At 32.0% G+C, this 11,752-nt stretch overlaps 1 protein-coding gene across 4 annotated transcripts; it reads right to left on the reverse strand.

Annotated features, from left to right (window-relative positions):
- Positions 1-750: 750 nt before the first annotated feature.
- Positions 751-10,223, reverse strand: LOC142520995 (uncharacterized). Of its 4 annotated transcripts, XM_075624174.1 has the most exons (10): positions 10,075-10,223; positions 6,201-7,285; positions 5,811-6,119; positions 5,635-5,734; positions 4,587-4,722; positions 4,443-4,487; positions 4,298-4,372; positions 3,369-3,443; positions 3,165-3,239; positions 2,842-3,089 (listed from the first exon to the last, which is right to left on the reverse strand). In XM_075624174.1, the coding sequence occupies exons 4-10, from the start codon at positions 5,671-5,673 to the stop codon at positions 3,016-3,018; spliced, it is 519 nt and encodes a 172-aa protein (XP_075480289.1). In that variant the 5' UTR covers positions 5,674-5,734; positions 5,811-6,119; positions 6,201-7,285; positions 10,075-10,223; the 3' UTR covers positions 2,842-3,015. The 4 variants fall into 4 exon arrangements, 3 of the variants coding, with proteins under 3 accessions (XP_075480290.1, XP_075480291.1, XP_075480289.1); XM_075624175.1 differs by lacking the exons at positions 3,165-3,239; positions 3,369-3,443; positions 4,298-4,372; ... (4 more) ...; positions 6,201-7,285; positions 10,075-10,223 and adding exons at positions 751-880; positions 2,196-2,297; positions 2,370-2,462; positions 2,542-2,745 and having other exon boundaries at positions 2,825-3,011; XM_075624176.1 differs by lacking the exons at positions 3,165-3,239; positions 3,369-3,443; positions 4,298-4,372; ... (4 more) ...; positions 6,201-7,285; positions 10,075-10,223 and adding exons at positions 1,860-2,098; positions 2,196-2,297; positions 2,370-2,462; positions 2,542-2,745 and having other exon boundaries at positions 2,825-3,001.
- Positions 10,224-11,752: the final 1,529 nt, after the last annotated feature.

An 11,752-nucleotide genomic window follows, 5' to 3' on the forward strand; every position in this document is an offset into this window, starting at 1 on the left:
AATGCTTATGATGACATTCATAAATGTCATCATATTCAATATTTAGTGACATTTAAGTTTTAGTGACACCTCCAACAAATGTCGTCTATTCCAATGTCGTCTTAAATTTCCTGACATTTTTTAATGTCATTATAAGATGTTAATAATAACTTCATACGTGTTACTAATTATTCATATAATGACAATTTTAAATGTCAGGAAAACTCATGTTTTAAAGACATTTATACATGCCTTGTTATTATAGCAATAATGACAAATTTATATGTCAATTAACATAATTTATAATGACAACTAAAAGTGTCGTGTATATTATTTATAGTGACAATAAAAAATGTCACCAATGATATGTTATAAGGTTAATTTAAAATGTCTCATTATGTAATCTGTAATGACACTTACAAATATCTTTTATACTAGTATATAAGGATATTGAAAATTGTCATTAATAGTTGTTTATAATGACTTTTTGAAATGTCTCCATATGAGTTTTAAAATGACATTTTTTAAGTACATGATTTAATGTTCTATTGTGACATGAAAAATGTTATATTTTATGAAATGTCATCGATTTTCAATATTTTCATGATATAATATTCAAGATATAACAAATTAACATAAATACAAATACAAAATTTTAAAATAAAAATTAAATTGCTTATAAATAATTGTCATTAAGTTTGTAACCATTAATGTATAAGACTGACAAATTTGTTATCTCGAAAAACATCTATATCCCAACCAATGTACCAAATGTATATAGTTTAAGAACTAACAAACAATTAAGTCTTGTATGTCTTGTAAAGCAAAACATAAGCAAACTTGTGACGCATCTTCATTATTCAACCATCTCATCTTTATCAAAATCCAATATTCTTGTCACCTACAATAAAAATTCATATATTTGTATGAATGAAATAAAATTAAAGAAGCACAAAAATTTAATTCAAACTAGTGAATATCAGACCAAATGATAAACTGGAAAATTATTTTTTATCCAAATGCACCTAGTAGAAATCTTCCTCATTAACTGTCAACTGCAAATATAATTGATATTGGTTTAAAAAGATAATAATATGACGAACATAACAATAAATACTAGTTAATTGAAAAGTTGAATATCATACTAAATGACAAGGCCATGCTATCATTCCTCCAAGTGTATCTCCAACCTTTTGTAAAAGATCATATGGCCTAATCAAACTCTCTTCCCGTTCTAGGACAACTAGAACTTGTATTTCACACCAATTTGGTCCCAACTTCTGTCTTCCTACTTCGGTATTTGGATCCATGCTAAGAACCACTCCTTTTGCCACAATTTTCGTCGAATCAAATAGACTTTTTATTGAGACAGAACATCCAATCTACGAGAAAGTGCAAAAGAGAAGCTTTTGATAAAAACAATTATAAAGTACAATCATCAACAACCATTATGCTAATGAGTATGTCCAGCTAGCCAGAAAACAAAAAAGCATAAAGAAACATCATTCGAATTAGTTAATTCATGACACCAAATATACATGTAATATATATTCTCAACCAAAATATACTATCTAAATCAATAAATGGCTAACTTGAGATAATTATAAGCTCACACAAAAGCAAACTCCAACTCATTATGTCAAATCAAATAATAAATAATATCAATATAAACAAAAGAAAAACCATTTACGCATCTAACGTATATTCTTAAACCAAAAATCCAATGCTGAATCAATAAAGTACTAACTCAATATAATAATAAAGTATTAAAACTAGAAAAAAGACTTTACCATTGGAGATAATGGACTACTAGAGGATGATGTGTGTTGTATATTGTTGTAATTTGAACCAATTTTTTATTCTAACATTGCAATGTGTTGGCCTTGTTTTCTAATTTGCTCATCCATTTTTTCTAACTTTTTCTTTTGCTCCATCACTATTCGATTGCATGTACTACGGCTTGGAACTTCTCCCCATAAATCAGATGGATAAACACCATCACCAAGCATACTCACTCGGCCTGGTCTATCTGGTCCAATGATTTGAGCAAATACATCATTTTGACCAATTTGATCATCCTCATCTTCAGAAAGTTGATTTTCTAGTTCTTTCATTGCAGCTTTTACCAAAAAATCAAAATCCATAATTTATTCATAATGATTATGGAAACAAATATCTTTGAAAGTAATCTAGCTGAAGTTTATAAAACAACTTACCAATTTTTCTGCCACAATGTTGCCTGAGGAACTTCCATTAGCATGAGTGAAACAGGCATGAAATAATTCAACTCTTGATGGAGGTCGCCCTTTTTCTTTTTTCTAATATGTAATTGGTTAAAAGTTTGTAGATTCTAATGCATGTAGAATTATAAGATTAATAAGATAAATTACCAATTTTTGTTGCACTTGAGCGAAAGATCTTCTTCCAGTTGTCTGATTCATTATCTTTTGGTTCCGAGCAATCTTATTTTTTTCACTTCTCTCCTGATACATTAAATTCAACTTGGTACACAAGACTAATGTCTACATGAACATTTTTCTAAACATATTTCATATTGTATACCTTTGATTTTTCTGAATTCCACTGAGCAACTAGTTTCACATATTGTTCTACAAAAGCTCTTTTATCTCTTTTTTCAAGAAGAACTTGCATTGGCAACTCAGGATCATAATACTTCTTTTTTAGTTCTGACTTCCAGTTTCTCCATTTTGTTGCTATTGAACGTAGCGTCCAACTTTCTGTTCCAGGAGGAAGGTCGTACTTTTCCTACGAAGGCATTTAGACAATTTACCATCATAGTAAAAGATTATTTAATAATAAAATTATTCAATAACATTTCAATTACCTTTATAACATCTAGCATTTTTTCTTACTATCCAGGGGCATTTTATGCCAATCTTCCACGTCAATCAGACAAAATTTACCATTTCTTGCCAAAGTACCCAAAAAATCAGTAAATTTATTTCTTCTTGATCCAATAGGACGTCCCATATCATCACATCAAATCTTAAGACGTGGCAGCGTGCTAGGTCTACCCTAAATTTTTTTCATAAATGTAGGGCCTCTAGTTTTCTTCTCAGCGTCAAGAGATTCACTTTCGCTATCTACATCTAGATGCAAAAAGGAGAAATAAATTATTGAATAAATAAAATGAAATGAGTTATTACATTTTTCGTATAGGTTACCTTGATCAGATTCTTCGTCCATAAAATCATTTTCAACATGTGGGTTATTGTTGAATGCGATCCTAGAAGTCAAACCTGTATGTTTTTTATATGGATAAATAAAGGATGAAGTAAATATTATAACAAGTTATATCTAAATGTAATCATCGGAACTAAAAAACTATAACTTCATTTCCTTCTATATCTTAAATTTTAGGATGTTACCTTGTAATTCAATGTCATTTTGATTTGAAGCTTCATCTATTTGGTTTCTTGATGCACCTTGTATCCTTTGACAATCTGCACAAGCATTATTTCAACAAAATATATGCAAATTGAATTTATAATTATAAATTAGATGCTACCTCTTTCTTTTGAATTTCGAGTTGTGTGATTGTAAATAAAAATCAGTGGTTGAGTATTTGTCTCATCTTGAAGTTGAAAATGAGTTTTTCCAACATTTTTATTTTTAAGAGCCATTCCTATCAAAAGCAAGTTATATAAGATAAATAGAGCATTAATAAGCATTATACTGAATTATATCATTATATCAAAATTTAATCTTTTGAAATAAAAAATTCTTAAGTTTCATATATTTTTATATATCATACCTTGTACATCATTGTGTTGCTACTTTGAAACTTTATCCATTTGGTTAGTTTGCATACCTTGTATGTTTTCACATTCTGCACAAGTATTGACTCCACCAAAATATAAGCAAGTTAAGTTTTAATTATAAGCAACAAAGTTCTAACATTTTTCGCTAACTACCATGTTATTTCCAAGTTCTCTTGCAAGACTGACTTTAACAAAGTATACAACATTCATACAAATGCAAAAGGTCAAATAAGAGTTATACACAAGCAACAAACATATTGTTTTTGTGTAAAATGCGATGATACTCTTTCTTTTGAATTTCGAGTTACATGATTGGCAAATATAATACGTGGTTGTGTATCTTCCTCATCTCGAAGTTGAAAATGAGATTTTTTAAAAAATTTACTCCTACGAGTCATTCCTATCAAAAGAAAAGGTTAAAAATTACAAATGCTTTTATATAGAATACATAAAACATGAAGTAAGCATTATACATATCCAAACTTAATCGTTTCAAATAAAATACTATAAGTTTCATATCTTTTTACATTTAATACCTTGTAAATCATTGTGTTGGTGCTTTGAAACTCCATCCATTTGGTTATTCAACATACCTTGTATGTTTTGAAATTCTGCACAAGTTTTGATACCATCAAAATATAAGTAAGTTGAGTTTTTAATTATAAACAAGAAAATGCTAACCTTTTCCGCTAGCTTTCATGCTATTGTCTTCTCTTGCAAGACCAACTTGAACAAAGTACATAAAATTCAGACAAAATCAAAAGGTCCAATAAGAGTGATACAAAATCAGCAAACATATCCTTGATGTATGAAGTTACATGCTACCTTTTTTTGGACTTCGAGCTGCGTGATTGGCAATCATAATTCGAGATTGTGTATTTGCCTTATCTTGATGATGAAAATGAGGTTTTCCAACAGTTTTACCCTCATTAGCCATTCCTATCAAGAGCAAGAGCCACAACTTGAAGATAAAAAAAAGTTAGTTATATCCTTTGATATGATAAATAAAAGATCCATGGTAAAAAATGAAATTAAAATATATAATCTTATTATTATTCTAGTATCCAGCAAATCCACTCTACTAGTTTCACTTTATATCATATTAGCTAAACATAAAAAATTATATATGCAAGAAAAACTCTCATAATTAACTAAATCTCATCATGCATCAACATCAATTTCAACTCCTGCAACATCATCCCGAACCCAAACGACTTTTTCATGTTCATTCTCGTCTTTAGGATTACAAATACAACTTTGAAGATATGTTTCAACATCTGCCATAGGTTGCATTTTATACTTTGCTCGTGCATCGTTGGTGATAATTACATGCCAATTACAATCAACTACATCTTCCACATAAAAACTTGCATGGCTTGGGATGCTAATATATAAGGCTCGTTGTGACGCTTCACATTGGTAAAATTGGCCAACATAAAACCATCATCATCCAGTTTTAGTCGTTTGCCTTTGGAGACCAATCACATTCAAATAAAACAACTCTTCGACCTCCCTCATAATCTAACTCAATCACATTTTGCAAAATCCCATAATAATCAAGTTCACTTGATACTGGATTCTGATATCTTATACTCGAATAACTTGAAGTGGCAGCCCGAACAATTACACCACAATTCTGAGTTTTTCTCTTGCGTTCCACTTCTTTTGTATGAAACCTAAATCTATTGGAAATGAATTTTTCATATCGTATCCCTATGAAATTTGGGCCTCTGGCAAGTGATTTCAAATCATTTGATACTGGATCTTCTTGTGAAGGATTTGTATTTTCAATCTATCACACATGAAAAAATTGAAAAATTATGTATAAAAATCATAATATTTAACCTTAATGACAATTACAAAAGAAACTTACATGTTTGGCAAACCAAAAGGCAAAAGACTCACTATGCATACGTTCAATTTGGTGTGGTGGAAGACCGGAATGAGTAAGATTCAAAATCTGACGGTGTTCACTACAAATTAAGAAAGATGATTTGATAAACATCGATGATTATATATTTAAACACAATGAAATATATAATCACATACTCTATATAAGATTGTACGTGATGACAGTTGAATAACACATACTGATGTGCCTTCTTTAATATCTCATCATCAAACTTAGTTGCAATGGCCTTTCCAAGTGCATAACCAGAGGCCGTAAACACGTCCAATGCGAATGTTGAGCCGATAGTTGTCTCATCATTTCTTGTTGATTGATTGAATTTTGTCTCTACATAATCAGCTAAATAAAAAAAACAGAATGTCAAACATTCTTCAGCCAAATACCCCTCAGCAATGGATACTTCTGGCCTACTTCTATTTCAAACATATGACTTCAATGTCCCCAAGTACCTATACCAAAAACATAAATTTTGTATTATTTACTGAAAATAATAATTTAAATAAAACAATATCAATAATATTTGTTTTTACCTTTCAATTGGATACATCCAACGATAGTAAACTGGTCCAGCAAATTGTACTTTAGTAGCCAAATGTACAATCAAATGAATCATTATGTCAAAAAATGAGGGAGGAAGAATCTTCTCCAATTGACAGAGGATGACAGCAATATATTTCCTTAGACGAATCACATCAGTAGGAGAAATTACTTTACAACATAGCTCTCTGAAATACCTACTCAATCTAATCAAAGGAGTCCGAACTGATTTAGACAAAGTTCTACGTAGTGCCACCGGCAACAACTGCTGCATCAAAATATGGTTGTCATGGCTTTTTAGAACAATTAATTTTGCCGGTTTCATTTGAACACACCGTGAAATGTTAGAAGCATACCCATCTGGAACTTTAACTTTTTTCAAAACCTTGCAAAATGTGCCCTTCTCATTTTTGCCCATTGAATAACATGCTGGAGGCATATAAACTCTACTTGGTCCTTTCTCAATAGGATGAAGTGCTGATCTTATTTCAATTTCTTGCAAATCAAGACGTGATTTAATATTATCTTTTGTTTTCCCTTCCATATTCAGCAATGTCCCACAAATTGATTCGCACACATTCTTCTCAATATGCATAAAATCAAGATTGGGGCGTACCACATTATCTTTCCAATATGGTAAATCGAAGAAAATACTCAAATTTTTCCAATTGAATGGTAGTTCTGGATTATCGTCAACTGTTTTTCCAAATTTCAAATTAAAATTTTTCAACTCATTGATCATTATGTCTCCCGAAAGTATGGGTGATGGTCTTCCATACTCTTTTGTGCCATCAAAATGTTGAGCATCTTTGTGAAACTCACGATCACCGTTCAAAAATTTGCGGTGACCCATATAACAATATTTTTTGCCATTTTTTAACCATCGTGAATGTGTAAATTTGTGTCACAATGGGCATGCAAATTTACCTTTGGTGCTCCATCCAGATAGGGTTGCATATCCAGGAAAATCACTTATAGTCCATAATAATGTGTCATTCAATTAAAAATTCTGCTTGGTTGATGCATCATATGTTTGCACACCTACCTCCCACAAATCCTTCAAATTTGCAACAAGGGGCTGCAAGTAGATGTCGATGTTATTTCCAGGAGAAGATGGACCAGGTATTAGGAATGATAATATAAAGTATGGTTGTTTCATACACATCCATGGTGGAAGATTATAAGGCACTAAAATGACTGGCCACGTACTATGCGCCACACTCATATTTTTGAATGGATTAAATCCATCTGAAGCTAATCCTTGCCTTATGTTTCGGGGATCCTTTGCGAATTCAGGGTGGTTATGGTCAAACGTTTGCCAAGCTGGGGAATCAGCTGGGTGTCGCATGTAATCGTCTTTCGTGCGAGATTCAGAATGCCATCTCATATTGTAAGGCCCTGGCCCTGTCCTCAGACCCTGCAATCACAGTTCCTGGACTCAGACCAGCTTGCACTTACTCATAGACTTCTCCACACCAGGAAAGTGGAGTGTGTGCCTTCCCAGGATTCGACCCCTCAACCTCCTGGCATATAGGTATATTGGCTACAATCCAGCTCAAGTGGTTACCAGGATTGTAGCCAATATACCTATATGCCAGGAGGTTGAGGGTTCGAATCCTGGGAAGGCACAAACTCCACTTTCCTGGTGTGGAGAAGTCCGATGAGTAAGTGCAAGCTGGTCTGAGTCCAGGAACTGTGATTGCAGGGTCTGAGGACAAGGCCAGGGCATTACACATATGGACTGCTATTTTGCAGGACATGAACAAACGTTGTAACCTAGGCTTTATTGGAAAATACCATAAAACCTTGCGTGTAAGTTTCCTCTTGTCACCAATAGGATCATTTTCAGATGTTTCCCATCTAGGCTCGTTGCATGTTTTGCATCGAACTCTTTCTTCGTCCAACCGCCAGTATAAAGTGCAATAATTAGGACAAGCATCGATCTTTTCATAACCAAGTCCTAATTGCTTCATCAATTTCTCTGCTTCATAGTATGACTTTGGTAAATCTTTCATGGCATTTGGAAATGCTTCTCTCAACAAATCCAAAAGCATATTGAAGATTTTATTGGTAATTTTTCCAAGACATTTTAAGTGAAGCAAGCGAATGATGAATGAAAGTTTTGAGAATTTCTTGCATCCGGGATATAACTCTTTTTGTGAATCATCAATTAGTTTATAGAATTTCTCGGCCTCTCCGATTGGAATCTCTTCATTATCCTTTTCAAATCCTGCTGTATTGATTGTATCACCATCGTTTTGTGGGACCCCAAAAGCATCGTGAACTAATCCCTCCATATTATCTACATCATCACGAGATGGAATAGAACTAGATATTGAAGATGCACTACATGCTATCTCTCCATGAGCCACCCAGTGAGTATAACCTTTGATAAATCCTTCAACCGTCAAATGATCACAAATATCCTCTCTTGAAACACATATGACAATCTTACATTTTGCACAAGGACACACAATCATTCCATTTATGTTTGCATTAGAAAATGCAAAATCTAAGAGACTCTCAAGTCCTTTCCCTGTATTCCTTGGTTTGTCTCGGCAAAAACATCCAACTTTTATCCATCACAATTCTGGTAAAAAGATATACTTAAACTAGTTCAGCAAACAAATATATAATTTGTGTACGTGGGGAGTAAAATATCGAACAAGATATATACAATTAGTGTCTCAAAACACAACAATAATTTAATAACAAAAAAAATACCCGAACATAAGAAAATGTTTCATAATTTCTCACACTCTGCAAATAACGTCAAACACACAGCGATTTTTTCTTTTAAAAAAATTCAATTCAACCCACATATAAATTATAGTAAATTACTGAGCAAATGTTTCATAATTTGTTTACTACATATCACAAAACACAATGTCAAGTATTAAAAAGGTGCTATCAAACAAAGGGCATGAGTCTGCGTGCTGCACTTATAGTTGTTTAAGGTAGGTACAAAAACAAAATCTTATACATTTTGTGTTCTGTATAATATTTTAAACGTCAAAGGGAGGGAAGAGCTAAATTCTATATGTATACAATAAGATATATATATATATATATAGATACATGTTATATACATTGTGAACACTTGAATACAGAAATGACCCCATAAATGGAAAACAAGGCTCGAAGATGAGGATTGGTAAGCACATAATTTACAGTAGGTAAATTAAAAGTGGATCCCTAGCATAAACTAAAGATTCTGATGGAATAAAATTGGAAATGAATGCAAGTAAAACAATGGAGAAACGGATTTGAGAATACTCAATCAAACTTCAATTCAGCGACCAAAAATGATCTACAACAATCTACAAGATTATCAGGTATCACTTCACACCTACAGCAACGATCTCATGCTGTGAGAATAAAACTAATATCATATTAGAGCTGTGTCATTTCTCAGCAAATAGCAACGAACAAAATCCAAATAGAACACCAGCAATGGAGGGAAATCAGTTAATATCTTACCACCATCCTCGAGTATCTTTGACAAAAATGAATGTCAGGGATCCTTTTAGAGAGGTTCTCAAACAGGGTATTGAAATTGCAAACTTAAAAAGGAGGATATGAGACCAGTAAACCTTCTAGTAATCGTTGTTACAAGGAACGGGATATCAAGCGAACCACGCAAACAAATCGTTGTTACAAGAAACATGATATCATAAACAAAATGTCCAGAAACTTAGGGAAAAAGAATAACACAGAACAATAAATCGTGAACCAATTCACAACAAACCGTGACCCAATCTAATTTCTATTCGGCTATGACCGTGTTTTCGACCGTTCAATCGATAAACCATGACCCAAATTTCCTACAAGATAAATGAAATCAAGTACCACGAATTTGAAACTTACCGGAGATGAGAAGCGCCGTGTAAATCTGAACCGTGACTCCAATCTTTCACAATTCTGAATGGAAAAAAGAAATTAAGAAGGAAGGATTGTAGATGGAAAGAAATTTATCGCCGGTTGAAGGAAAGAAAAGGAGGATGAGTGCCGCATCTGTTATTGAAGATGAAGCCCAATCCACATATAAGTTTATTTTCTTGATGGAAATACGTTTCTTAATTCGGCTTATTTGATTATTAACATATATTAGAAAAAAAGTCTCGAATGTTTAAAATTCTCCTAACTAATTTGGGTTTGATAAATTTTGGAGGGGGGAAAATATTTTTTCCCTCCGTATAAAATAATGACATAAATTAAAAATGTCATGATAACCAATCTAATATATTTTTTTATTTTACACGTTATTAATTTTTTACAAGTGTCATTATTAAGTATTTGTAAAAACACTTAATTAAAAGTGTCTACAAAAAAGTGTGACTATAGTCATTTATTGTTGTAGTGTATGTTTTGAGAGGTTTTTGAGAGATTATGGTATGGGCTGTATTTCTCAATTATAAAGTTGGTTGTTTTATTTTAAAATGATGTCTAAAATATTTTATGTAATTTTTGGTGGTTCGGCCGATGCTAGGGAGGTTTTAAAAAAATAAAAAATTTCTAGTACTTTTAAAGTAATTAAAAGGATAGACGTTTCAATTACTCTTTAAATAAAATCCCCTAATTGAAATAAAAAGCACAAGCACTAAATCTTTAAAGGTTATAAAATCTTAAAATCATCAAATGAGTTAATTAGGCTTTAAAAGACTAACACTTTATAAATTAATTAATATGTCTCATCCTTGACTTAAAATAGAATACCGCATTCAAATTTTCGCCAAAAGTCGTCGCATGTCTTTTTCCTTGATCGCGCCTCGAATAATCGCCTGAAACATGAAACTCAAGAAAACATGTAACGTGCATCACATAAACGTAATTAATTTAAAATAATGCATTTAACTAAATCATGCACCACTAAAACTCATTTTAAAATTAAATAAATGCTTTAATAATTAAATAAATGCATTGGTTATACGTGTACTAAATTTGGGCTCTACAGTTTGTAAGGCCCGAGATATTACCATTTTAATCCGAGATTATTTAATTTATGAATTTTGGAATGTTGAATTAGATTCCATGGTTTTTGTAATTAATTAGGATTGAAATGAAATTAAAAAGAGTTATTGAGGACCAAATTGCAAATAGTTAAGACTTCAGGGGCTAAAGTGCAATTATGGGAATTGAATATGACACTTGTCTTTGCCATGTTTGCTGGAGATATATAAGTTTCATTTCTTTCATTGTATATCAGCAAGAACCGAAGAAAAGCTACAGAGATTTGTCAAAATCCTTCGTACAATAGATTTGTGATTTTACGAGATCTGTTTATCCGATTTTCGATCCGGACACAGTACCGTACTCCTCTCATCGACAGCTACAACTGGGCGTAAGTTTTATTGAGTTCGATTATCATTTGAAATTAAGATATTGGAGAAATTATTATTTGATCATTATTATGTGTTCTGGGAATACTACACATCATAGAATCGAAATCGGATTGAAGAACAGACTGATTATGGAATTGTTATGATTTTCTGATTATATTGATTGAAAACCGGATAGATTTGGATTATTGATTGATTATGGATTG

Source organism: Primulina tabacum, chromosome 12 (genome assembly GCF_025594145.1).
Source record: "Primulina tabacum isolate GXHZ01 chromosome 12, ASM2559414v2, whole genome shotgun sequence".
In the NCBI taxonomy this organism is placed as follows: domain Eukaryota; kingdom Viridiplantae; phylum Streptophyta; class Magnoliopsida; order Lamiales; family Gesneriaceae; genus Primulina; species Primulina tabacum.